We start from the raw sequence: 25,641 nt of genomic DNA, 5'->3' as shown, positions 1-25,641 counted from the left end.
GAATTTAATACTACAGAGACCGCACTCCAGGGCCATTTAAGTGGGATAAAGTCGTCTTGAACACAGAATAAAGTTTGTCGAATAAGTGTGCCGAGGGTACTGTTATGTGATTCGGAGAGACCGAGCTTTTCCGGAAACTGCCGAGCTGTGACGCCGAGAAGCAGCCGTAGCGACGCTTGTTGGAGTTTAGACAAGCGGAGGGAGCAAAATGGCGGACGAAGATATTACGCTTGATGGGAAACCTCTACAATCGCTCCGAGTTGCGGATTTGAAAGCCGCTCTGGAGCAGAGAAACCTTCCAAAAAGCGGCCAGAAAAACACACTCATCAAGCGACTGAAAGGGGTAAGTTTTCTCGCATGTTCTGGACGCCTGTGTCGAGTCTGGCTAAGTTCAGTAGTAGCAGAGAGACGGAGGGGGGGGTTAACATTAGAGGCCGTAACGGTGTGTGGGCTCGGAAGCGGGAATACATAAATCGCCTTGCACGCGTTTTTACACATAAACAACACTTTTGGTTTTCGGTTATTTGTAACTGACAGTACAAAGAAACTGCCTACCAACCGACTTCCTACTTAACTGGTAACTACTCGTAGTGCATCGTGTTGCACACAGTTGAACTGTGCACCTGTCAAGTCGAGGCCTAAGCTGAGTGTAAGCAAGCGAGCAGCCGCACATAGTGTACAGTACATGATCGTGCCCGCGCTTTGTGTGTGTGTCTGTGTGTGTGTGTGTTGAAGTTACGGGGGCGCGCCTCGCGATGTAAACACACAATTTTCCGAGCTTCCCCGACGAGTAATTTATGCAATTTTGTTTTGACTTATTTTTTTTCATCAACACTGTTGTTGTTTTGCACAAGACCTTCAGCCCATGAGCAACCACAGGTTTCAGGGCCGTAGCGAGGATTTTAGTAATACTGAGGTCATGAGTCTTACGTGCCCTCTGCAACAGAAAAATGTTATCAGACACCAGAAATAAAGTCTGAACATTATTATTTTTAATTTTATAAACGATATGTTTACTCAGTTAACTATTCTCATATAATTTCTGGAAATTTTATTTCCCAAATTTGAAAAAGTGCTGTTTTAAAGGCCTCTCCACACTACCAGAAATAAAGGATGGAAATAATGAATCCTTTATTTATGTATTCGCCTAAAAGAAGCCAATGGTAATGGATTGTGAAAACAGTAGGCTAAACATGGGGATAGTGAGGAGAGAGTGAGGAGACTAGCATGCAACAAAGGTTGAGGGCTGGATTTGACATCTTAATTGCTAGGTTGCCATGACACCCTCAAACGTTAGTTTAAAGCCAGTGAATTTAAACCTTTCCTTGGTCGCGCAAACCCAGATAGGATAGAGTGGATGTGATCTCAGTGTCCTCAGTGGTAGTCATGGCCTTGAGAGGTTTCTAATAATGCACTTTTAAAAAGATGGCATATGATTACACGAGCAGGGCCAAGCAGTGCGTGCATATCAACTTGCATATCATATTTGATTTCAAAGATAATGAAATGTAAGCTGATGAAATATGTCACTGCAATTATTTCACCACACAATCACAATGCAGAGCCACTGGCATAATTTCTCTGTGGACACCAGTTTCATTGTGATTTACATTCAAAACACTTGTACCTCTGTATTGGGCCAGGTTGAAGCTGAGCCAAGCTTTCAATAGTGTGTAAATTACACACGACGCTCATGCTAATTTTAGTAAGTAATATACTTTTGAATGTCGATTAAATAGCCAAGATATCTCATAATTTACATAGGAAAAACAAATTTCTGTTCATGGAAATTATCTACATAATGTATATGTATGAAACAGGCATTTATTTAGTAGTATCCCATAAAAATAATTTTTGCTCATGCTGTTGTAAATATGTGAGAGGGTTTTTACAAAAAAAAAAAACCACTGGTTTGCATGCAAGAAAATTACGATTGTCTTGCCAGGTTTTGTAGGCACATTTAGTATTCATTTAGTTGGAGGGATGTTCCATCCACCTCAAAATGTATGCAAAAACTGTGTATCTTTGGGATTAAGATGCTGAACAGAACCGCAAAGTTCCCAGTTTGAGTCCAACCAGTTGCTTCATGAGCCAAAACAGTTTTTGAAATGGGAATGAGGTGCTGAAATAGCCTGTAAAGTAAAAGTAAAGTATCTGGTTTTGTTTTTGTATCTTTAGTATAATGTTATGTAGTATAGTTTTACATTTTAAATAATTCCCCTTACTCATTCCTGGCAGGCTCTGATGCTGGAAAACCTACAGAAGTCATCTTCCTCCCACAGTGGGCTGCAGCCCAACTCTCAGGTAGGAGGAGATTTTTAAAGATGAGTTAGTTTGTTAATTCTTTGACAACATATGTGATGTCATTTCTATGTGCTGTTTTTTGGACTTTTCTTTGTTGTAGATAGGGGAGGAGATGTGCCAGAACAGCTTCATAAAACAGTACCTGGCCAAGCAGCAGGAGCTCCTTCGCCAGAGACTTGAGAGAGAGGCCCAGCAAGAGGAAGAGGCTGATGGTATAACATGGCACACACAATCACAAATCAGACAGTTAACTCTGCTACATGAACAACGTATGTATGACTGCACACGCTCATAAACAGGTTGCAACTAGCTACGATATTGGATTATTAAATAAAGGTTTTGGAAGAATCACACATTACAGAAGAAATATGAAAAAATAATCCCTCATCATGCACATATAACTCCATGGGACACAGATGTAGTCATATCATCCAGCTGCTATTGACATACATCAATGTAAAAATTACTAAAGTTATTTATAATTGGTTAAGATAATAATGTCTTTAAAAAAAGTCAGCTCTCATTATGTTAGGTTGTAGAACAACCTACACCTGAGATGGTGTAGAAGGAGACTCAGGAGAAATTGATCTCTTTTTTGATCGATTGAAAGGTTGCACTTGTTTAGGATCCAGTGGGTGTGTGTCATGAGTTTTAATCCTTACTTTGGTGCTGACCCTTAACCCCTGCCTTGTGTTCCTCACTGACAGAAAGCCCAGCAGTGCCAGAGGAGGACGAAGAGCACTCGGAGGACAATGACAGCTCTTCCTATGTCCCTGACAAGGTCAGCAATGTCCACACACTGAATAATAAAATGAGAAAAACTAAGGTTTTATCCCACCAAAGAGGACACACTAAGCTGCTGCACAGTGATGGAGAAATGTTGTGAAAAATCTTGTTTTCTCATGTCTCTCAGTGTTCTGCTTCTCATGCCAGATTATACCTGGTGCATTTTACATTACACAGATTCTTTTTTTTTTTTTTTTTTTAAATGCTTAGGTGTTGAAACTTAAAAAAGCTGGAATTTGAAATAAAATGTCTATGCTTGTAAATGCCACAAAATGTATATCATATGTCATGTCAATATTTATGCACAGCAGCATTGCGCTATACCCTCTCAGCCCGCACTGACCAGGGCAGAGGAGAGAGGAGGAACTTCAGTGGTGGGTCATGGGATGATGGCATACAGTGCTGACATGGGCCCCGGTCCTACCCTCCACTGCCAGGAGTCCCCTGAGGCTCCAGGAGCTAGGATGCAGCGAGCCATAGGACATAAGGAGCCACCAGCCCCCTCTCCTCCCCGCGCTGTAGCCTCCCTGTCAGTGCGTGTCCTGGGTAAGCCTGACCGCCAGGGTGTGCCCCCTGCCGTGCCCCGAGCCCAGGAGAAGGAGGGCACCGCACCGAGTGAGCCGGGATCAGCTCATCCTGTCCTCCACCTTAGCAGATCTGCTGGGGTATCAGCAGGAGGCAATGTCCATAAGGATAGTGACGAAGATGACGGTGATGATGAGAGTGAGGATGATGAGGATTGGGGGCCTGGTCCTGGCACAGCACACCGGGGCAACAGAGTCCCTCCCCAGCCGCAGCAGATGCCCCCCAGTGTCCCATCGGCAGGTGGACGATCCAAACGCAAGCTTCAACCGCCGCAGCACATCCCACCACCACAGGTACACCACACCCCCATGCAGCTGCGCCATCCCACGCCTCCTCCTTCTCCACCCCCTGACCTGTTCCCCCTTCCTGATACTCCCAAGCAGAGCCCACCAGACCCAGACGACCAGGAGGGAAATGGCCCTGAGCCTGCACGCGGTCCAAGGGGAGCGTCGTTCCAACCTCCCACCATGCAAGGGCAAGACTCTGACTCGAGCTCTCGTTCCAGCAGTCCTGAGCCCCCTGTGAAGAGCAGGCGAGGACCGCTTTCTCTGCTTGCACACAAGATGGAGTCCGAGGGGGCTTTCCGTGCAGTGGAGCCCATGTCATCTGCGGGAATGTCAGGAGATGCAGCACACTCTACTGCTGGGTCTTCCAGTGAATCTCCGCTGCAAAGACTGGAGAGAAAGAGGCAACAAGAGAACAGAGAGATGGAGGAAGAGAGGCAGCTGAAGGAGGAGAAGGAAAGAGAAAGACGAAAATCACAAGAACTGGAGAGAGAGAAGAAACGCTTGGAAGAAGAGAAGGAAAAGGAGAGAAAACGACAGGAAGAGAAGGAGAAACAGCGTCAGAAAGAGGAGCAAGAAAAGGAGAGAAAACGTCAGGAAGACGAAAAAGAAAAAGAGAGAAAACGTCAGGATGACGAGAAGAGAAGAGAGGAGAAACGGCTTAAGGAGGAGCAGGACAAGAGGCAGCAGACAGCCATCAAAGACAAGGTGGTTGTGACTGAGGCACAAGATTCAGGTTCCTCATCAGATTCTGACTCCAAATCAGACTCCTCTTCACGCTCATCACAATCATCCTCCTCCTCTCGGGACAAACCTTGCCCTGCCAGGCAGCTGAAGGTCAGTGATCAAACTGTTGTAGGTGTCAGTCATTCACCAAGGATTTGATAAATATTTTTAAGGTATAGTGTTTGTGAACACGACGCCGTGCAGCATCACACATCATGGCTGATACTGACATGCATCTAAAACTACATCTCTGTGAGAGTATTGCTATTTGCTTTTCATTGTTTTTACTTTGAATAATTCCACAGAAGGTAGACCAAGGACAAGAGGCAGAGGAAGAGAAAAAGACTAACCTGGGTAAAGGGGCAGAGAAACGATTCCTCTCAAAAAGGTCAGTAACCATCACTGCAATACAGATAACCTTAATAACAAGTGTAAGTAAGTCTTCATATTATTTGTGGGTGGAGTTGAAAAGTTACACCAGCACAGGAATTAGCCTTTGCATCCTGTATGTGCCACCTTTTTGCTCTCTCTATCATTTCTTTAACTGTGTGCACTGTGTATGCTATTGAATAATGTGATGTGATGCATACACTCTGGTGGCTCCTTGTGTAATATCTTGCAACAAAGATATTCACTATGTTTCAAATTAATTTAGTGTTTTTCCAAGTTTCTATTCCCTCTATAGGCCTGTATCCTTTTGACACTGATGTGTATCCTTTCTTAAACTCCACTCCTTTAGCAATTTTCTGTGACTGTCTAATAATATTATGTTATATTTGTATATAACATTATTTGTATAGCACTTTTCAATACAAATAAGAAATGCTTCACACGAGTCAAATACAAAACATCAAAACTAATCAAATTGAAATGCAAATAAAATTAAAAAGACATTACACAATAAATTACTTTTTATAAAAATGTGTCTTAAGTGAGATAAAACAGGGAACTGACTCTACAAGTCTGATCTCGTCTGGTAGGTTGTGCCAAGGGTTTGGGGTCTTGACAGCAAAGGCCCTGTCCTGATTAGTGTCAACCATTTGAATTTAAACAATTTACCAACAAATCTGTGGTTTGCAGGAGAAAATGAAATTAAAATTTCATTATGAGTCTTAATACTAATAAAAAGTGTTGAATCTGCTGAGTAATTTGTCATAAGAAACGAACACAAGGCTGTATTTATGATTTGCCTTTCTGAATATCTCAGCTTACTTTTGACTTTGGTGGCAGGGGTAATTATGTATCAGATTTCAGTATTAACCTTCTCAGGGAAGCAAAATTAACACTGATGAAATCACAAAAACACTATTGAACATTCTTGCTGTGTTATTGATGACATTCAGGTGAGTTTTTCAACAAGGTTTTGGGATATTGTGCTTGATGATGACATGTTGTAGCCATGTGGTCTTGCCCTAAATTAACTTTGGCCCTCAGAGGAAAGAGCAACAGCAATGTGTATTTTAAATGCAGAGATTACAGTGCAACAAGATCAGGCACATAGTAAACAATTCCCAAAACCTTAAAAACTGTAAAAACATCCATATTTTTGCTGTGGCATATGAAATAATATAAGATAATAGAGGACACGGTTTAGTCATGTGGTTATGGAGATCATGGTTTAATCACATTTATGTAATATTTAATATTTAACAGAAAGCACTGTGCCTGGTCTGAAGCCGAATATACTGACACTTATCTTGGGTTGTACTAATATGAATTTCTCTTAAACTTTGTAGTTAAGATATTTGTTCCTCTGTCTATTGCTCAGTAATTTCCTTTTGTGTATTATTTGTCAGCATGGACAGGCATAGAAAATGTCTGTTCCAATTAAAAACATTGGCCATAGAGCTGACAGCATGCCTCCAAGATGTTTTAAGCCAGACTCGGTTGTAAACACACCCTAGTGCTTTCTCTGTCATGCTCCTAATTATAGCAGGTTGTATTTCTTGTCACGTGTGTATTGCGGCAGCCCCTGCTGCTTCTCTCAAGAGATTTAAAGAGCCTTTTCCCATGTTCCTTAGTTTCCTTTCTCTGTTGTCCCATTCGTGTAATTTGTCTTTGTTGCTTGCCGCAGATTATTTTGCGGTTATATTTTGGAGTGCGCCACGTTTGAGCGTTTCACGGAGCTTTTATTTTGGAAATCTTTGACCGGAAGGTAGTTTTTCTTCCCACTCTGGTAGACTTGACACAAGTCTCGCTAGCCAACATGGCCGTCATGCATGCATTGCATCCCTGATACCGACGCAGTGTTCGGCTAATCAGCAGTGGAAACCACCGCGACCGGGTTTTTTTGTAATTCGCGTTCCCTTTTTCAGCCCACGCCTGTCCGGAATAAGCGGCAGCGACAGAGGGTCGTTTTATTTATTTTTTTTATCCCCGGGGGTTTCCTTTCAAGGCCGGCCATAATGCTGTCCGAAGGCAACAAAAACGGGTAAGAGTGAGCCAGAGTGCGACCCAAGGCTTCAGGTTGCTGGTTGTACTTTTACACCACTTATCCAGAAAGCAACGGGAATACATGAACTTAGCCGGTATCAGCCTGTCGTTTCCCATCGTCAGCCTGACTGTATATTACGCGACTGGTTAGCTAACTGCTCCTCGCTGCCTGTTATATTTCATGTCATTAGTTCACATTGGCCTGGTTATGAGCGTGTTACATGTGAGGAGGACCGGGGGTGGGGACGTCGTCAGACTCTTTTGTTGGATGAAGGAGCTAGGAAGATTTTTTTTTTTAGGGGGGATGGGGTCTCCTTTCTTTGATCCGTGCCTAAAATAGCATTTCAATGAAGGAACATATTGATGAATAAATAATGGGCTCAGATTTCATAGTGTGATGGGGAGAAGCATGTGGACAGTGATTTTTCTTCCCTCCCTTCTCTGTCTGTCCTCTTGACCTCAACAATGTCTCTCATGCCAGGCAGCCAAAAGATAAAGTTAAATAAAAAAACGATAAAGATAAAGTTTCAAAATGAGAATATGGTTTTTGGTTGTCCGTTAAGGCTCAATCATGACCGTACTGTACCGCATCTTGTTGTCTAGCCTACAGAGGACTATTTTTGTATTTTTGTATTTGTGTGGCTGTAGCTGTTAATGATCTCACTGTTGTCAAGGGAGATCATTAAAGCAGACATCTGTTAGCTGTACAGTCAGTGTGAATGGGCCCTTATGGTGTGATATAATTCTCCCAGCTGGCATCAGTACTCACACTCTCCTTCCCTGGGAGCTGACTACATGTGTCATTTGACCGGTGACAATGTTTTGGTTCAGTTTATGAGTCCTGTTTGTTGATTAGGACACGACTTGAGTAATTCTAATGAGGTGCAATGAATGAGAATTGGTGCCCTGGGGTCATACTGCACTCATGGTTTCTGTTTGTCAGGTTTTTGAGAAGTAATGCATTTATTTTATGATACTCTTTACGTATTGTGATGTTGTTTCTCAGATTGAAGCTACACATCAATGTGCTTCCTCATTCCAGCCTAGTCATATGAATACAAAGCTGTTTGAAATGTAAAACGAAGGGGGTTCAAGGCTGTTATTTGAGAGGAGAAAGCCAGTGATCATTACATCACCTTGGCCTGGCCTTTCCTCTTTTCCTGATCCCAAGGGGTTGTATTTCTAGTTGACATCTGTCTCCCTTTATAGCCTTCGCAGGTGTGCCCCTGGCCTTGCCAAAGAACCACACACACATAGACACTGACATCCACACCTAGGGCAAATGAGGAGAAATGGTGTGGTGTGGAGGAGGGGAAAATGCTGTCCCTTTTCATACACTTCTGCCAGTGACTAATCTCTAGAGAAGGAGGTTGAATGGGCTCTCCTAACACTGTGGGTAGATTTCAGTTGTTCAGAAACCCACACTACAGGCCCTTGTGCTAAAGAAACTTTGCCAGTGGCAGTGTTGCATATCATGGAGAAAGAGAAAAGCTGAGCTTTGGCTGTCTGAGCTAGTCCTCAGAGACTATGTGCCTAGTAGTTTGCCAGCTAGGGATCATTTTACACTGAACATCAGTCTGAAAAGTCTGAAGTAGAGGGAATGACTTATTTTTGTAAGTCCAAAGCAGCAGTGCATCACTTGGTTGAAGAAGTGACTTTGATATCGTGATTTGAGTCAGAAATAATCTTCCTAGAGTCACCTACCAGATTCATCTTTGAGATTAGTGCTAGAGCTGCAACTAAAAGTAAATCAGCAAAAAATTAATTTGCAACGATTCTGATAATGGATTAATCACTTGCTCCAGATTTTCAAATGTAAGAATTTGCATTTGCTGCTTTTCTTTATCTTATAATTAAGTGAAGTGATTAATTCTGGGTTTTGGACTGTTGGACAGATAAAATAGGACATTTGAAGACATCACCTTGGGCTTGAGGAAATTGTAATGGGCAACGGAACAATTAATCGCAAATTAATTTAATTGCATTATTAGCAGATTAATTGGTAATGAACATAATTGTTAACTGCAGTCTGTGCATTGTTTGGGTTATTTACAGGTCCTCACATGTTCTGTTGACTTTGTTGCTTTTTAAAAATGACTGCATTGCTGTTTTTTTCTGCAATAACTGATGAAAAAATTACAATGGAACCAGAGACAAAACACGCTGCATTGATTAGTATTGGCACTGGATGACAACTAAACATTTCTTTGTTTGATACTTTTCAGCAATGAGAAGTATTTTTAAATGTATTATTTACTTCCATTTACTGTGACATGCAAAGAGCTGTGTAATGAATCAAACAATAGAGGGGAATGTGCACTGTGATGGAGAGAGGGATGCTAGAGGATGTGATCCTCCCACCTACAGGGTGCTGTCTCAGTGCCTGTGTCGTCACATGGAGGCAGCGGAGGAGGCTTTTGATAATGCTGGCAGAGGAAGTTGAGGGGGTAACTAAAAATATAATGATGATATCTGTTTGGTTTTGCTCCGTCTAAGATAACAGCGATAAAATAAAAAGTAAGGAAGTGTTTGACTGTGCGAGGTCTGACATAGTAATAGTAACCACAGAGAATCGGTTTCATTTCGTTAGTTAGAATTGTTTTTGTTTCGTTTATTGTAATGACCCAGCAAGGATCAGATTAAGACTACACACACAGAGTCAGCTGTGAGTGTTTCGTGGACGATGAGTTAGTTTGAGGAGTGTTTGTGACCCTGGGTGTCAGTTAGCTGGTGAGTTATTTATAGCAAGAGTGACCCAGATCATTGGCCTCCAGCACCCTTCCTCTGACTCTTCCAGTGTTTTCCTCTGTCTTGTCCTACACATCATTTTGTCTCCTCTCACACTAACCTTCACACTGCCCAGTCCTAAGAGTTGAGTTTGAACACAGTCTTCAATTACAGCTGCAACTAATGATTATTATCTATTCTTATTTACCTGCTGATTGTTTTCTTAATTAATACACTAATTGTTTGATCTATAAAATGTCAGATAGTGGTGTTATCTGTCCGAAAATTACTTTCAAAATGAGTCGATATTACTTTGCGGTTGGTCAGCTAATTGGTTAAATGTTTCAGCTCTATCTTCAATATGTGAGTAGTGAGGTCACCCCTCACCCCAACTGTCTCTTACTCGTGCAGGGAGGTGTCTGAGCCCAGCGCAGCCGCCGTGACAGAGGTGGAACCGGACTCGGAGAGCTCCATGGCCCAGCAGCCGGCCTCCGGGGCTGAGCCAGAGAACAACGAGAACCGTCTGGAGGAGGTAAGGCCACTGAGAGGGTGGGGGTGCCCGAGTCTTTGCTATGTTTCCCACTAACCAGCATTCTCATTCACATATAAGCATGTGTAGTTGGCAGTGAAAGTATGTAGTCACTCAAAACCAACACAACTCCAATGTTTTAACATTCATTACTCAAAATCATTGATGCCTTTGGCACCTGTGGAGAGCATCCTTTCGATTCGGACTCTGTGTGCAGTTTCTACACCGTTTAACTCCTTAAATGCTCAACAGAATTCTCAATCAGATGTTAGTACAATTGATAATAGGTGAACAAATGGAGGTTGAGTTGGAGTTGGGTCCTGAAGTAAATAGGAATGAACTAATCCTTTCATCCGTGTTTAATGCAACTAATATTTTATAACTAACTCATTCAGATAGATGATCTCTCGCACACGTCCATTGTCTGGCTGGGCTTTTTAGAGGGGTGTTTAGTGCCGATGCTGCTGGAATGCAAGTAGTGATGGTAATACTCTGTTAAATTAGACATCCATGCTACAGAGAGTGCATGGTCCTCATATCACTGTTGTTGTATGTGTGTTAGGGAGGCAGTGAGAGAAAGTGAAAACATTAAACCTCAGGGCCCTGACACTAAGTCAATTATCGATCGCTGTTTATCGTCTGTGGTCGACTATAGCCCTTAGTTTTTATGGTGCATTCGGCAATATTGGCACTAATCAGCTCTTTCTGACGGCAGTTCAAACAATTGAGAGCACTGAACCGATGGCAGAGGTAGTTGATGAGAGGGAGCTCTTTAACTGGGTGGTGTCCCACTTTTGGTCCAGTTTCGCTTTATCTTCTTGCCTCTGCCTTTTGTTCTTGTGACAATCATCTTTGCACTGTACTAAAGCCAAAGTCTTCCAAAAGCAGTTGCTCAGTCTGCTTTCATCAGCACAAAAATTCTTGTGCATGGTCTGTCAGGGACCTCAGCGTCATTGCATAAGACCAGAGTATTTTATCACATGTAGTTTCCCTTCTTTAAACGAAAAAAATGATAGACATTTTCACAATTACAACCAAATTATGCCACGGTATGAATTATGCGCAGTCTGAGGCTTTGTCAGATAAAGCCTTCACAAGCTACTGCTGTTGAAACCAGACGAAGATCAGCATAAGATACATTACATTGCATGTTCTTATCTAGAGTGCCTAAATTACATTTACTGGTGAGCTTCTATGCTATGGAAGTTATTATCAGCATGTGCCTTTTTTTTTACTCTCTGTGTGTGTATTTGTGGTTTTCGTTTCCCTCTTGGGTTTGTGTGAGTAATGGACCCTGACAGTGTGTGTAGAGATGCATCAGGGCTTGTTTCTGCTGTTTCTTTCACCCTGTTTTCATTCTCCCTGCTCTCTTGCTTCCTCCCTTCACACTGCCTCTCTCTCTCTTTTAATCACTGTCTCTCTTCCCCACTTTGTCCCCTTACTTTACATCTTTTGCCTTTGTATCCCATCATGAACGCTTCACTCTCACTATATATATTTATGGTGTGATTGCTGTTTAAAACCCCATTGATTGCTTTGTTATGAAGGTGCCCATGCCTCTTCCATTGCCCCTAATGGTACCTGCTGCGTACTACTACTACCACCACCACCACCACCAACACCTCCTCCACTCCTCCTCCTACTCCTCCTACAACTCCTGTCCCGCTATGCCCAAGTGCGTCGCTGGTACCTGAATTAGGCCCAGAGTCTGCAACTACATGGCACTGAGTAAAACCTGAGCCTGCAAGGCCTCCCCTGTAGCCCTCCAGTGATGCGCTGAGCCAGCAGGGACTGGATCTTGCATCAGACCACCACCGACAGCAGTGGCAGCCATGGTAACTGCAGCAGCACACAGTTGTCATGGCAACCCAGCCTCAGGGGTTGGAAGCCTGCTCGCTGATCTGAACCGGACTGGACTGTACTGCACTTGTGTGGTGGTGATGATTGATGGGGTAAGGGAAGGGGAGTGTGTTTAATGCTCTGTATCGCCTCCCCCTCTCCCGGCCTTTCCCCATCTGCCATTTTGAGGATACGCACAGTCTCCAAGTGTCGTCCCCCAACATCAAAGCCTCTGTGCTCCAAAAGCCAGATGCAACTCAGAGGAAAGACAAAACTCTTCATCAATCCAGTTTCAGTTTCTACCTCTACCTCCAATCCCATGCTGCCCTCTGCTTGTGGGGTGGAGTAATGACTTTGGACTGAGACTTGCTCTAATAACCCATACAGCGATTAGAGCTTTTATATCATCACTATTTTGAGTTTTAAACTTTAAAACACACTCCAGTGGAGCAACTGAAATAATCTGCTCGGAAAAGATGTTTGTGGGACATTTTAATGGAAAGTCTGGATGTGATTTGACATTGTGGAACTTTACTTTCAAACATCTGGAACTCCAGTATTGGTTAGGCTTGTAAGCCTAACAGTTATTCTCTGCCATGACAAGCTCACCAGCCTAAAAGGGATTTTTATTGTTCACCTGTGCAAGTAAAATCCTCAACTCTTTGACTGTGCATGTAATTTCCGTCACACATGCTCAATGTGATCATCGCAAGAGAACTGCTCCCCTGGACCCTGCACCAGCTCCACTGTAGCAGAGACTTTCAAAGGACATACTGCCACAACACAAGTAATGTGGCATACATTATGCACCGTGGCTGTTTGTGGGTATACACTGACATTGATTATCCACACCTGGGCCAAGAGAGCTGGATATGTCAACAAATCATCGCCTCTCCTTCCTCTGCAGCCACACTGTCAGTGAAATCAAGTGTGACTCAGTGGATTTTTCACCAGGAGATCAAGATATGCTGCCGCTGCTGCTGCTGCTGTGGACCTGGCAGATGGATAACTGCAGTTGCTGCTGTTATTTATTTATTTATAAATCCAACTCTTCACTACACCCACAACCTGGCCTTTGCATCTCAACTGACTTCATGTGAGTGCAGAGGCATTCATGCCAGCGATGCCATAAGCCCTCTCCTTTTGACTACATCCCTGGATTGTATTTTTAACAAAGCCAGATGCTCGTGGATTGTTTTTACACCTTTATTCCCATAAAGAGACTTAAGACAGACCTTCCTCCTGTGCTGCCAACCTGCAAAACAAACTCAAGAATCGCTTAGCAAACTTTCTGGTTATGGAAAACCCCATGAACTTATAAAAACAGGAACACAAATATCTTGGACAACAAATGAACATTTCACAGAACAACCTGTTTTTTATCATTTTGACATTTCAGATGCACCCAAATGTCATAAAAGACTTTCCGGACTGTATATTTGAGACCATGGACATCTTTCACAATTAAAGACAATAAATTCAAGCCACTGGATGCTTTTACTCGTCAGATGTACCTCACAGATCATGGACTCTAACAAAGTATACCTCACCCTGACCCTTGTCAGAATCCATCACAAGACAGTTTGAAACTCCTGGCTTCCCTAAAGACTGAAACGTGACTCTGTGATCAGCAGTCAATCGAGAAAAGTTCTCCCAAGCCCCATTCAAGAAAAAAGTCCAATCCAGTGATAAGTTCCTGCATGGTGGCTAATCTGCACATTCAAATCGAGCCCTGCCCTCACTCCTCTGCCTTCTCTGATTGGATCCTTGTTGCCTAGATACAGTACACACTGTCGTGCGGTTGGGCCATAGTCGAGCCAGTAAGGAATCAGGTGTCAAATGGTACCAGGAAATGACTTGTCATTATTCCTCTATTTAAAATGTATAAACATTTAAATGATTACCTGTTTAAAAAAAAAAAGGAAGCATTTTCTTTCTTCCTGATCTTTTTTGTAAATAAGAGGGGTGAATTATTTTCCTCTTTGTAATTTAGTACAAAGTTTTGAACAGTCATGTGTACTGCAGTTTTAATTTGGTACTTTGACACCAGGCTGAGAATGCTCATCATGCATTTGACCACACTGTGCATCCACAGTTGTCTGTTAAATACAGTAAATAGTAAATCCTTCAAGGTAAATTTCAACTGCAGTATCGATAGTCTTGTGACTGATCTGTGAGTCTTCAGCACTCAGTTCTCCACCTCTGCGTCACAGAACTCATCAGCATGCTGGATTCAACTACATGTCATAACTTTGATGTTAAATGAACACCATGAGAGTGTGAGCACACTACCATCACACAATTTGCATGCAGAAAGCTCCATTTTGCTGGAATAGATATACATGGGGAGTTGGCTAATGAAATAGTTCCTGTCCTCCCTGTTAATAAAAGTCGTTCTGGACGACATTGAAGCAGGGTTAGGGAAATGAATAGAATAGACAACAACATCCATCACTGCCGTCTTAATATGATTCTTAATGTTGTATTATTTAGCAGTAATTCTTTAGTTTATAGCACTAATGTAGATGTTTCTGTCTGAATGTGGACAAGGCTGTTCTTTTAAAAGCGTAATTTAAAAAACGTTTTACAATACAACTCTGGATTGGATTTAAATTACAGAAGGAAAGTTACACAAAAGCATGAAATAATTAGGGCTGTGATAATTGGTGGGTTTGGTGGTAAAAAAAGATTTAGCTCTCCAGACAGGCTTGAAATCACTAAGCAGCCTGGTAATATTGAAATCACCACCACCTCCTCTAGAGAAAATAAATCCAGTCAGTTTTGTGAAGTGTCAGGATCAGCTCAAACACGCTGACTGACACTTTGCTAGTCCTCTTTTCCCTCCTTCTATTCTCAGAGCACTCTGACGGATACCATCTTGTAATATCACACCATATTAAGATATGATCCAGTTTGAGTTTCACGCAGGCCTACTCATGTCCTAATGCGCACATCATGTACTCACTTTTGTCCTCTAGAGTCTACCTCACACACTCTCACACGCACACACGTTCGAACACAAGGAGAGAAGCAGAACGATTTATCTCAGTGTCTTTGAGCAGAGGTGGAAGGCGGAAATGTGTCTGGAGTCTCTCTGTATCAACTAAAGAACCCTCTTCTTAATGTAGTACAATTGGAGCCTCCAGGCTTCTATTACTTAACCCCCCTCCCCGCCCCCTCCTCCACTGTCCTGTTTCACCTCCTCTCTGTAGATGCCTGTTTGGGTCTTGACTCTTGGTTCTCATCTAGCCCCACACCCCTGGGGTTTCTGTATGTTCTCTCTCTGTCTCTCTCTCCTTCCAGAGCACCACTCCTAAGGCTTTTGCTGCTCGCAAGATATCCTTGACCAGTGAGTATACCCGTTAAATGTTTTCCCGACTCCTGGATCGTTCATCCTACATGAGGACTACATGAGGAAAGAAACAAGAATGAAAAAAGAAAATAACATGCCAATAGTATCTTAACCCATTGTGCAGAAGATATTTTTTGAAGTCGCTTTATTTTTGTTATTTATTATAGGATAATTTGATTTTAAGAGATTATAAGTATTCATTTTTGTAAGATGTCAAACCAAAAGTTTGCCTTAAATTTAAAAGAAATGGAAGAAAAGTCCCAATTTTAAACGTGATCACATTGCAGGTAGGATCCAAAGAGTTTTTCAGCAAGATTTTTTACACACCTGCTAATTAATTGGACTCATTGCAGTAGGACAGTACGCTCGTCTGATGGTGGTAGATACAGAGATGAATACACACTTTTTCATGGATGATAAAACAAAACTACATGATTGTGGCCTAGGTCCAGTTGGCCTTTATACAAGTACAATATTTATCTACTGCATGGTATTCCACACAAAGTATTGTGCACAGAACAATAAGATTAGAATAGCTATCAATGAAAACCACAACAAACATGTAATAACTTAAATATTAAATATTGCTTTAAATGAATAACTACTGGAAAATAGTTGCTGAAATGATTTGATGTCTCCATTCCATTGAAAACTAGCTCAAGCATTAAAGTATTTAAATTTATATTTCTGCTTGTAGACCATGAGCTGGCAGTTTCGGAGTATATTTTGTCTCTTCTCAACGATAAACTACATTTTTGTTTGACTCCTGCAGGTAGTAAAACTTCTCCAGCCACCACAGATGGAGGAGCAGGAGAGCCTGAAACGGGAACTGCAGCAGGGAGGAAGAGGCGGTGGGGCTCCAGCACAGCAGTTACTGCTAAGAAACCATCGATCAGCATCACTACCGACTCACTGAAGGTACTGACACAGCACGATCAATCTGGGGAAAAGATTTCTTAATATATTTTATCTGTATTTTTTTAATGGAGCTGGTATTTTGTGCTGTAGGTCAATATCAAATAGCTGATCAACCTTTGTAAAAGGACAAGGACTCAGTCTTTCAAAAAAAAACAGTTTTACAGGGTGGAAATTCTTTCTTACCATTAACTCCTTATAATTTCCACCCACGTTTGTATTGATCTTGAGACTCAACGACAACATGTGTTCCGCTTCCCTGTCGTTTCTTTTCCTCCAATCTACTCTTATCTGTGTCTGTGTCCTTCAGTCTTTGATCCCAGACATCAAAGTAAACCAGGAGGCAGTGGTAGAGCTTCACCCAGAGGAGCTGCAACTGTCTGGGGACGAGGAGAACCTGGACACCAGCCGCGGTGACCAGGACAAAGGACTCAAGATCCGACGCACCGTCACACAGGTAAGGAAAGACATATCAGTGCTGTCAGTTGAACACCTTTTAATTCTAGTGAAGACAACAAGAACATTCAACAATCAACACTAACAGAAGCTGAGGTTTCTTTTTGGACATATAACATCACATATTCATATTGACTTAAGCCTAATTTGAAGAACAGCTGAACAAGCTGCTTTTCTTTGTCAGTGTGTTTTGAACTTTTACATTACCTGTCATTCCTCCCCAGGTCGTCCCAGGTGACAGTCAGGAAAATGGCCAGGCAAATGAAGAGGAGGAGGTGGAGCAAACGGAGAGAGAAAAACAGCGCAGGACTTCCAGAGACAAAAGGAAGAACAGTCTTTCTGAGGAAGCCTCGGACACACAGACACCTGTCAAGCTTGATGGAGATGCAAAGAAAGGTAAACTGCCTCGCTGAAAAGTTTGTGGGATTTTAATTGCTGTAAATTGTTGGGTACAAATCTCTGTGCTGCTTCTGTCTTCCATCATCCCTCAGGCACTGCCTCATCTTTCGCTCTGTTCTTGATTACACACATTCCTGTTTTTCTACCTGCCCCACTCACTCTTCTCCCCTCTTCCTCATCTTTCCCTCAGTTACCCCGAGCGACAGTCTGGTGCGTCGCTCCATCAGTCAACAGAAGTCTGGTGTGTCCGTCACCATCGACGACCCCGTCCGCACAACTAGGCAGGCCTCGCCACCTCGTGGCAAAGTCTCCAATATCATCCATGTGACCAACCTGGTGGGTTTGTACCTCAGTACATTACAGTACAAGGCCCAAAGAAAGCCAAGTGAAATTTGTTTTTCTTTTTCCAAATCTGTGAAACTTGTGTTTCATTTTGGCAAGTCAGCATTAGTTCACAAAAAAAGATCCTGTTCTGTTCTTGTTTTTTGGCCGAATTGGAGTCTTGAAATTTCCTCAGGAGCTAAAATTATGTGGAGGGAAGTGGTTGTACAGAAAAATCCTGCATTTCCATATACACCATACACATTTTTCGTGAATGAGGCATATTATGTTGATGCCAGTGGAAACCACATCACCATCATACCCATAATTAGAGTCAGGAACACTTACCCAGGTATTATGGCTGTAGTCAAGCATCACCTTAAGTTGCGGGTGCAGTACGTGACTAAACAGACTATGACAAGACAAGACATTACACATTTAATGACTAGCATTTATGGACTCTTTTTTTTTTTTTTTTTTTTTTACTTGTGCCATAGAAGCAAGACTTCAAGTCACACATGGATCAAAGAGTACCAGGTCTCGAATGCCACCCAGCCTCAGTTATGTCTAAAAAAACAGGATCCAAACAAACAAAACCACCAAATTCAAGATATGGCGTGAGGCTGTAACGCCCATCGCCATTGTATTTAACAGAAACTAAAAAGCATTGCCAGTTTGGATGTATGTAAAATGTAGAAAAACGTATTTTATCTTCACCAGTAGTGAAAACATGTGACGTGTGGCCTGAGGGTGGCACCAGAGAAAGCACCATGGTGTTACTCAAATTAAAAGGGCTTATCCTCTGAACTGTGATGAGTTCAGGGACATGTCTCTGTTTGATTTACTGTAGCATTAAACTATATAAAAGGTATAGCATCAAAGTCATCAAATAAGGACCTGTTGGTGGTGCGGACTGTGAATCTCTGTACCAGATTTCATGGCAATCCATTCAATAGTTGTCAAGACATGTCACCCTGGACCAACATGTTGAACAGACTGACATTATCATCTGTAGAGCTTCATCCATAGGTTCAGTATTTCTCTGTCTCGTCGTAGGTATTTCGCTGCTTCATTTAAATTAAAGTTGCAGGTCTCTCATCCTCATCAGGACATGTTCAGATCTGAGTTGGAAATCTTGTAACATATTGAAAAGCCCCCAGCTCTGACTGTAACAACTGAGTGGTTGTCTTTTCTTATCTCAAAGGTACGACCCTTCACTCTGGGCCAGCTGAAAGAGCTGCTGAACCGGACAGGTACCGTGGTGGAAGACGGGTTCTGGATCGACAAGATCAAGTCTCACTGCTTTGTCACAGTGAGTACCAGTAAATGAACCATTTCAAGTTGTATTGGGCATTTGTGCATGCACGATTCAGCTGCCAAAGCTGGCCTTTATTTTGAAGGATGTTCTTTTATCAAGTGCTGAACTGTTTTTAATGATTGGTGTTTGGTGTTGTGGGGGTTTTGGAGCAGGTGTGGGGGAGTAGTGTGAGAGGTGGAACACCACCTAGCTTACTTCTGTTATAGCTTTTGGAAATATATACTGTAATACGTACTATCTGTTTTTGCAGGAAGACGATTGAGTTCAGACATTAATAGAAACGTTTGTGTGATTATTTGTCACACCTCACTATCACCTCTGTGTTCGCCTCCATCTGTTCCTGCAACAGTCTGTTCTTTGCACTGTTTGTTAAGATGTGATTACCCTTTAAAAGGATTTTTGAGTCTGATAGCCTTTTTCCTCTCCTCCTGTCATCGTAGTACGCTACCACAGAGGAAGCTGTCGCCACCAGAGCTGCCATCCATGGGGTCAAATGGCCTCTGAGCAATCCCAAGGTCCTCAGTGTGGACTTCTGTGAGCAGGATGAGGTAATGAACGGCGTAAATGCCAAAATAGACTAATTGTATAGATGTCAACACACACCTAACGGACTATGAATTGCATTACTGTAGATGGTGGGGAGTATATGTCAGCCTTCAGATGAATTTCATTATTTTACAGTATGAAATTAATCATTTTCTCTGCCACTTTTGACGAGGGAAAAAAAGGGAGAAGGACTTATTCTATAATCATATTCTCTGGGGAAAAAAAATTACTGGAAGAACAAAATAATTTTACAACACTGGTAACATACTGAAATAACATAATATACTTAAAAGAACATCAGATTTTAGTGTTGTAAAAAACATAAAGCGTGCAGTGGGTCAAACAGTAGGCGACTATTGCTGTCCAAAGTAAAAGGTATGAGAAATAAAATATTAACAGGTTTATTTTTGGAGCCGTTTTAGATGAGCATCCACACACTACACCACGAGAGGAGTTTTTTCAAACTGTAGGCAGTGTCAAGTCATCCTCCAGATTTGCTTTCTGTTTAAACTGGGAAAGTATTTCAGGACTGTCCGTTATCTCTGCGTCATACTTCAAATTTCAATTTGGTTTTTCTACACACAACTGTCAGATTTGACTGTGTGTGATTTCTTTGTTATCAGCTTATAATCACTTAAATTTTGAAAGTACAGATTGACATTTCTGATGAGTCATCAAACCTAAATGATCATCAGATGTTTGCTACATCTGTTTTTAGATTTGTACATTTAATGTTCTCCACACAATCAAACTTCACATCCCTGGCTTTTGTCTTTATATTTCTATTTTTTTCCCGCAGCTGGACTTTCATAAAGGTATCCAGAAGCCAGAAAAGGAGGAGGACCATGTTGTCCAACCAGTTGGTCCTCAGACCCGTCTGCCCCCTTTGATGCCCGAGCGAGACAGGGACAGAGAAAGAGACCGCGAGAGGGACAGGGACAGAGACAGGGAGCGCGACCGAGACCGGGAAAGGGACCGAGGCGTGGGAGGAGTGCGTGACCTGTGGGCAGAGCGGGAGAGAGAGATGGAGCGCCGGGAGCGTGCCCGCGGCGAACGGGAATGGGACCGGGATAAGGTCCGGGAGTTTGCAAGACCAGGAGAGGACGGACGACGATCCCGATCCAGAGAGAGAGAGCGGAGGAGGAGGGAGAGGGGAAAGAGCAAGGAGAGAAAGACGGATAAGAAGGGTAAGAGAACAAGGAGAAATACGAGAGTGGGAAAGAATGAAAACAGAGAAGAAAGACTAGAATAAAGCTTGATAGTGGGATAGTCCCTCATCCAAAGTGCATATTAATAATTTAAAAAACTTCATTAATCCCTATAAAGAGATTGTGTTTTCAGCTTCTACTAAATGATCTATTACATAATTTTCGGGAGCTGAAAAATAGTCAGCGTTACAACCGACACTTTGATGTATTACATTTATTGTAGAACGCATCGAGAAGCAGGAGGAGAGGAAAACTGAACCTAAAAACAAAAGAAAAGAGATTAATCTACACTCGCTGCCCAGCCTGCACAAAGAAAATAATTATATTACATACAGTGCAGTTGTGCACTGTATTGCAACATTTACCAATTGTACAATCGATACGCATCATACAGAAACACTTAATGAACACACTCGTAATTAGTAAAAGGCTAACATGAGGTGTTAAGTAATATCTTGATTAAATATGGAACCATTACACAATTATTTTCTCAATTAATCATTTCATCTGTAAAATGTCTGAAAAGGTGAAAACACCTGTTAAAATTTCCCTAATCCCCAGGCGACGTGTTCAGATCGCTCCGTTAATTTGCCCAACAGTCCAAAATTGTATAATAGGATATGACAGAATTACTAAAACGTACCAAAGTTAATTGATTATCAAGTAGTTGCAGATTATTTTTTCTGGTGCTGCACAGACTGTAGCTAGCCAATAGTGATATGACAGCCACTGACAGGATATAGGGGCCTGACAAATACGGGGAATGGCAAGAAACCTGTCGTCTCCATCACATGTTGTTATTCTGTAATGATGAAAAGAAAATTCACCCATTTGTTTTCTCACTAACAGAGAAGGGAGATGAGCCTCCGGCCAAACTCCTAGACGACTTGTTCCTCAAGACCAAAGCGGCTCCATGTATATACTGGCTTCCCCTCACTGAGGAGCAGGTTGGTCCTACACACTGACACCTTTCAGTCTGACACGATGAGTGGTTCGAGAGTCTGGGTCTCGGTTGAGATTTCACGTGTACCATGTAACTTGACCACACTTTGTGTCCGCCAGGCGGTGCAGAGGCTTCTGGACCGCACAGAGCGACAGAAGGAGCGTGAGCGAAGGCGCAAGGAACAGCAAGAGGAGGAGGACAAGAAGCGGGAAGAGGAGAAGAAGGAGAGGCTCAAGGGCCGGGAGAAGGACGGCGGCGTAGCTGTGAGCGCTGGAGCCGCCGGGCGAGGAGCTGAAGGAGACAGAGAGAGGGACCGCGGCCGAGACAGAGAGGGGGACAAGAAGAGGGACAGCGGTCACCGGCCCAGACGACCCTCGGCAGGCGCTGGCAGTGGACGGAGGTCTCGTAGCCGTAGCAACCCCAGGGACAGACGCCGCTGAGGGGTGGGCAGCTGCAGGGAAAGCTGAAAAGAGAGTAGGGAAGCAGTGTAGCAAAGGAACCGGCAGACAGGAAGTCTTGGGAGGGGGGAGTTTCCACTCGGTGAAGCATTTCTCTTGCCTGAAATTCAGGACTTGTGTCTGCTCCTCACTACCTGCCCCACCGTGCTTTAATTCGTCCACTCTGACGCCAGCGTTGTCTTCCACACACTTCTGCCATTTCCCCACCTCCTTAATGTCAATTCACACAGAAAATGTTGATTACATGTTTGGTTTATAGTAAAATAATGGTTCAGCCAGCTTCACTCCCCAGTCTTCTTTTCTCTTTCCGTCTTCCAGAAGCAAAATTCAGCCCCCCTACCCGTAGTTATGAGCAGCTTTCCTCCTTGTCTCTGTGTAGTGTTGTTAATTATCCTCCGTTGAAGAAAAGAAGCAGGGAGGGCGGTGGTTTTTTGGCTCGCCTCAGCATTTTGTCCCACTGAGGTTTGGGAGCCTGCCTCTTTATTTTAGTTCTGTGGGTGCACAGTTCCTTCCTCCTCAGAGCCCTGTAATAAAACCAGTCCAAAATAGATCCCTGACCTTCAAATATTTTCTAGGATCAGTTTTAGTGCTCCACTCTTCAGCACTAAGATTTTTTTTTTATATATATATATTCGACTAGGTTCACAAGCCGTCATGTTATTTTTTGTTGAAGTTTTATGGATCATGTTTATTTTTTCTGCCTTGGAGGCTTGTTCTGTGTTACAGCAGGTGATGTTTGTGTGAGCGTTAACCTTCACCTCCCACAAAGGTACAACTGGTACTGAAGTCTCAACACTGTAACCTAGAAAAGCGCGATAGGAAGAGAAGTGGTATTAAATGTTGTGGTGATGCGAGAGACATGTAAATGCCCAAGTTTGTCTTAGGTGGATTATTTACAAGGGGCATGAAATTCTAGTGAAGCGGAGATTTATTCTGTAACAATTACAGGAAGCTGACCTTCCCTGCACTGAAGTCTCCAGTTGGTAATCCCTCCTATGACCTTTCAATCATATATATTTAAGAGGAGGCAAAAAGGTTTATCTTCAAATAGAGTAATGGTTACAATTTTAATATTTTTAATTTTATGTTTTTAGTTCGAAACAGTTTGATTCTGTTGCTTTTTCTCCTCCTGCAAGTGCTGAATGTACCGAGAATTTAAAAACTGAATAAATTTAAAATTGGTTATCAGCTTGTCTGCTTGGATGTTTTTGTTTTTTTTTTTTGCTTCAGGTCATTTCTCTCAAAGAAGCATCATGACCTGGCTGCAAGCCACTGATCTGATGTTTTGGAGTGTTTTTGACCTTCCTCTCTTTAATCATGAATATATTGGCAGAATATTTGAACCATGGACGTTCAGTGCAAAGGAAAAACTTTAAGGCTGTAAATTCTGCTGTATTTAACATTACAAATTTGTAAGGTGCATGTACAAGCAGGCCAATGTCTGAGCACAAAAATGAAAATATTTATTACAACATACAGAAATTGCAGTAATGTTTTTCCCCAAATCGTACAGATTCACGTAACAAATCTCTTACAGTAAAGTCAAATTTAAGTGCAAAATGTTTGCTAGCGATAATATATGTACAAAACAGTTTAGCAAAATCCCTTGTTCTTCTACAGCAAACAGTAGCCACATTGGGGTAAAAAAAAAAAAATAAGCAGTAGTTTCTCTCCCGTTCCCTTATAACTATGGTACAGTAATAGTACAGGAAGTACAGCAGGCAGTACACGTGACAAAAGGGACTGATCCAAGTCAAAGACAGTGAATCAGTGGAAATGTCTTAATATCAGCAGTTTCATCTTGGTAGAAAACAACGTATGACTGAGCAACAAGCACGAGAGAATGACAAAATGTTACGACCAGCTTCTTTTTTTTTTTTTTCCTCCACACATCCATAGCTGCATAACTGCACATCAGTGTGTGTTGTGAGGGGGAATGTTGTGTGTGGCGCACACTCTGCTCATGTGACAGGAGTGGCAGAGGAGATGAGAGTCCAGGGGGAAGCACTGCGAGCCGGGCTTATCGGAGAGCTGCTTGCCACACTCCTGCAGGGGGGAAAAAAAAAAAAAAAGGCGCAGATAAGGACAGGAATGCACACACAGGACGTTGAGTCACCTCGAAGCAAAAGCCACATCAGAGCAGTCCGTAGCTGTGATTTTAAGATATTTTAAAGGGAATAGGACAACATAAAGTGGAGGTTATTAGCTGAAGGTCGCTCACCTCGCAGTGGTAGCACTCAAAGTGATAGTCCTTGTTCATAGACACGACCCTGAGGATCTCTTCGCTGCCCTGAAACAACACGGGAGGAAAACGGACACATCAGCTTTTCAGTTTTCTTTTGATTCTTATTGGAGCACTTTCAGTTTCAGTGTTACACTCACACATAATATTAGACAGTGTTACAATTAAGAAGAATTAACATCCAGCCAGCATGCGTATAAAGAAACATACTCGTACTCACCTCAGTAGGTAAGATGGGTTGTAAACAGGCAGCGCACTTGGGGGCAAAAGTCCTGCAGGACAAGAAAACGTTTATTTATTGTAAAAACTGGGAGCACTCACAGTTGAGTAATGTCTCAGAGGGAAGTGGGATGAGTAAGAGACATTCTTCAAATGTTACACATGTAAAAATAAATTTCATAACATCTCTGTCACATGTGAGAGCCGCTCATAGTTGTGGTTTCATCTGGACCTTAAGACCCGATGCTTAATTAGTAGCTTTAGTAGTTCACTGCAGAGGAAAATGCTCCGCTTCTTTAGGTTTCGGGTTTATTGTAAACAAAGCTCGAGTTGCCAAAGACGGCATTTAAACATGTCGTCTGTCTCACTTGTTGTAGTCTGCGACGCAGTAGATGTTGCTGTGCTGGTCCACGGTGAAAGGCACCCCGTCCAGAGCCTTGGAGCACACCACACAGCGGAAACAGCCGGGATGGTACGAGTTCCCGAGAGCCTGCAGGATCTGAGAATGAAAGCCAGTCATTTAAGCATTTAAGCAAGCAAAACATTAAGTCTTATTTTCTTATATTTCCACAGATAACTGGCCTAGACTGTATATATATATATATATATATATATATATGTGTTGGTGTGTATATCTGTATATGCATAAATATCATCACACATCCTTTAATTTGAGTTGGTAATCCAGCAGAGACAGGGAAGTAGACATTACGAGATATAAAAACAAACTATTATTTTCATTATTATTTTACAACTTAACTTCTGTAGCAAACATTACCAGCTCCTGAGCATTAAGTCATTCAAATTGTGCAGAAAATAATGCCTCACGATTCGCAGGCACACTGGTAGCCTTCTATTTATATTATGGGTATTATGTGGTTCAAATATGGTAAAAAGTTTTAGGATAATCACTACAGAGCCTGATTTCTTTATTTATCGGAAGCCCAAGGCAAACATTCCTCTGAAATCTGCCGTGGGAACCCGAAAAGGAGCCAATAAAAAGACGTCACTGAATTTCTCTATGCTCTGGGAGAGTGCATAGTGGGGTGGG

General features: G+C 42.4%; 2 protein-coding genes across 5 annotated transcripts in view; one reads left to right on the top strand and one right to left on the bottom strand.

Annotated features, from left to right (window-relative positions):
* The first annotated feature begins 181 nt into the window (after positions 1-181).
* acin1b (apoptotic chromatin condensation inducer 1b) lies at positions 182-23,317 on the top strand. 4 transcript variants are annotated; one of them, XM_087171254.1, is made up of 18 exons: positions 182-343; positions 2,239-2,304; positions 2,405-2,516; positions 3,012-3,085; positions 3,399-3,968; positions 4,059-4,796; positions 4,991-5,073; positions 10,257-10,377; positions 15,517-15,562; positions 16,338-16,483; positions 16,791-16,937; positions 17,161-17,332; positions 17,526-17,671; positions 18,861-18,968; positions 19,415-19,522; positions 20,320-20,707; positions 21,578-21,675; positions 21,791-23,317. In XM_087171254.1, exons 1-18 carry the CDS (start codon positions 209-211, stop codon positions 22,109-22,111), a joined length of 3,579 nt encoding a protein of 1,192 aa, XP_087027380.1. In that variant the 5' UTR covers positions 182-208; the 3' UTR covers positions 22,112-23,317. The 4 variants fall into 4 exon arrangements, with proteins under 4 accessions (XP_087027380.1, XP_023252588.2, XP_023252589.2 ...); XM_023396820.2 differs by having other exon boundaries at positions 3,402-4,796; XM_023396821.2 differs by having other exon boundaries at positions 3,399-4,796; positions 4,994-5,073.
* A 254-nt stretch (positions 23,318-23,571) lies between these two features.
* Positions 23,572-25,641, bottom strand: part of ajuba (ajuba LIM protein) — an 8,201-nt gene continuing 6,131 nt past the window's right edge. Inside the window, exons 5-8 of the mRNA XM_023396723.2 lie at positions 24,959-25,089; positions 24,592-24,643; positions 24,351-24,419; positions 23,572-24,175 (exon numbers count right to left, since the gene is read on the bottom strand). Of these exons, the coding sequence (XP_023252491.1) occupies positions 24,044-24,175; positions 24,351-24,419; positions 24,592-24,643; positions 24,959-25,089 (384 nt within the window). The 3' untranslated portion in view covers positions 23,572-24,043. The remainder of the gene's footprint in view (positions 24,176-24,350; positions 24,420-24,591; positions 24,644-24,958; positions 25,090-25,641) is intronic.

This window comes from Seriola lalandi, unplaced genomic scaffold, assembly GCF_002814215.2.
Source record: "Seriola lalandi dorsalis isolate HSWRI2012SDOR001 ecotype SW California unplaced genomic scaffold, Sedor1 jcf7180002054983, whole genome shotgun sequence".
NCBI classification, from domain to species: Eukaryota; Metazoa; Chordata; class Actinopteri; order Carangiformes; family Carangidae; genus Seriola; species Seriola lalandi.
This window is presented reverse-complemented; position numbering and strand designations above follow the sequence as displayed.

Bases quoted from the DNA above. Each gene is read 5' to 3' on its own strand.
- acin1b (XM_087171253.1), top strand. From the start codon at position 209: ATGGCGGACGAAGATATTACGCTTGATGGGAAACCTCTACAATCGCTC. The intron at 3,086-3,398 runs GTCAGCAATGTC...ATTTATGCACAG, and splicing joins CTTCCTATGTCCCTGACAAG to CAGCATTGCGCTATACCCTC. The intron at 20,708-21,577 runs GTAAGAGAACAA...TCTCACTAACAG, and splicing joins GAGAAAGACGGATAAGAAGG to AGAAGGGAGATGAGCCTCCG.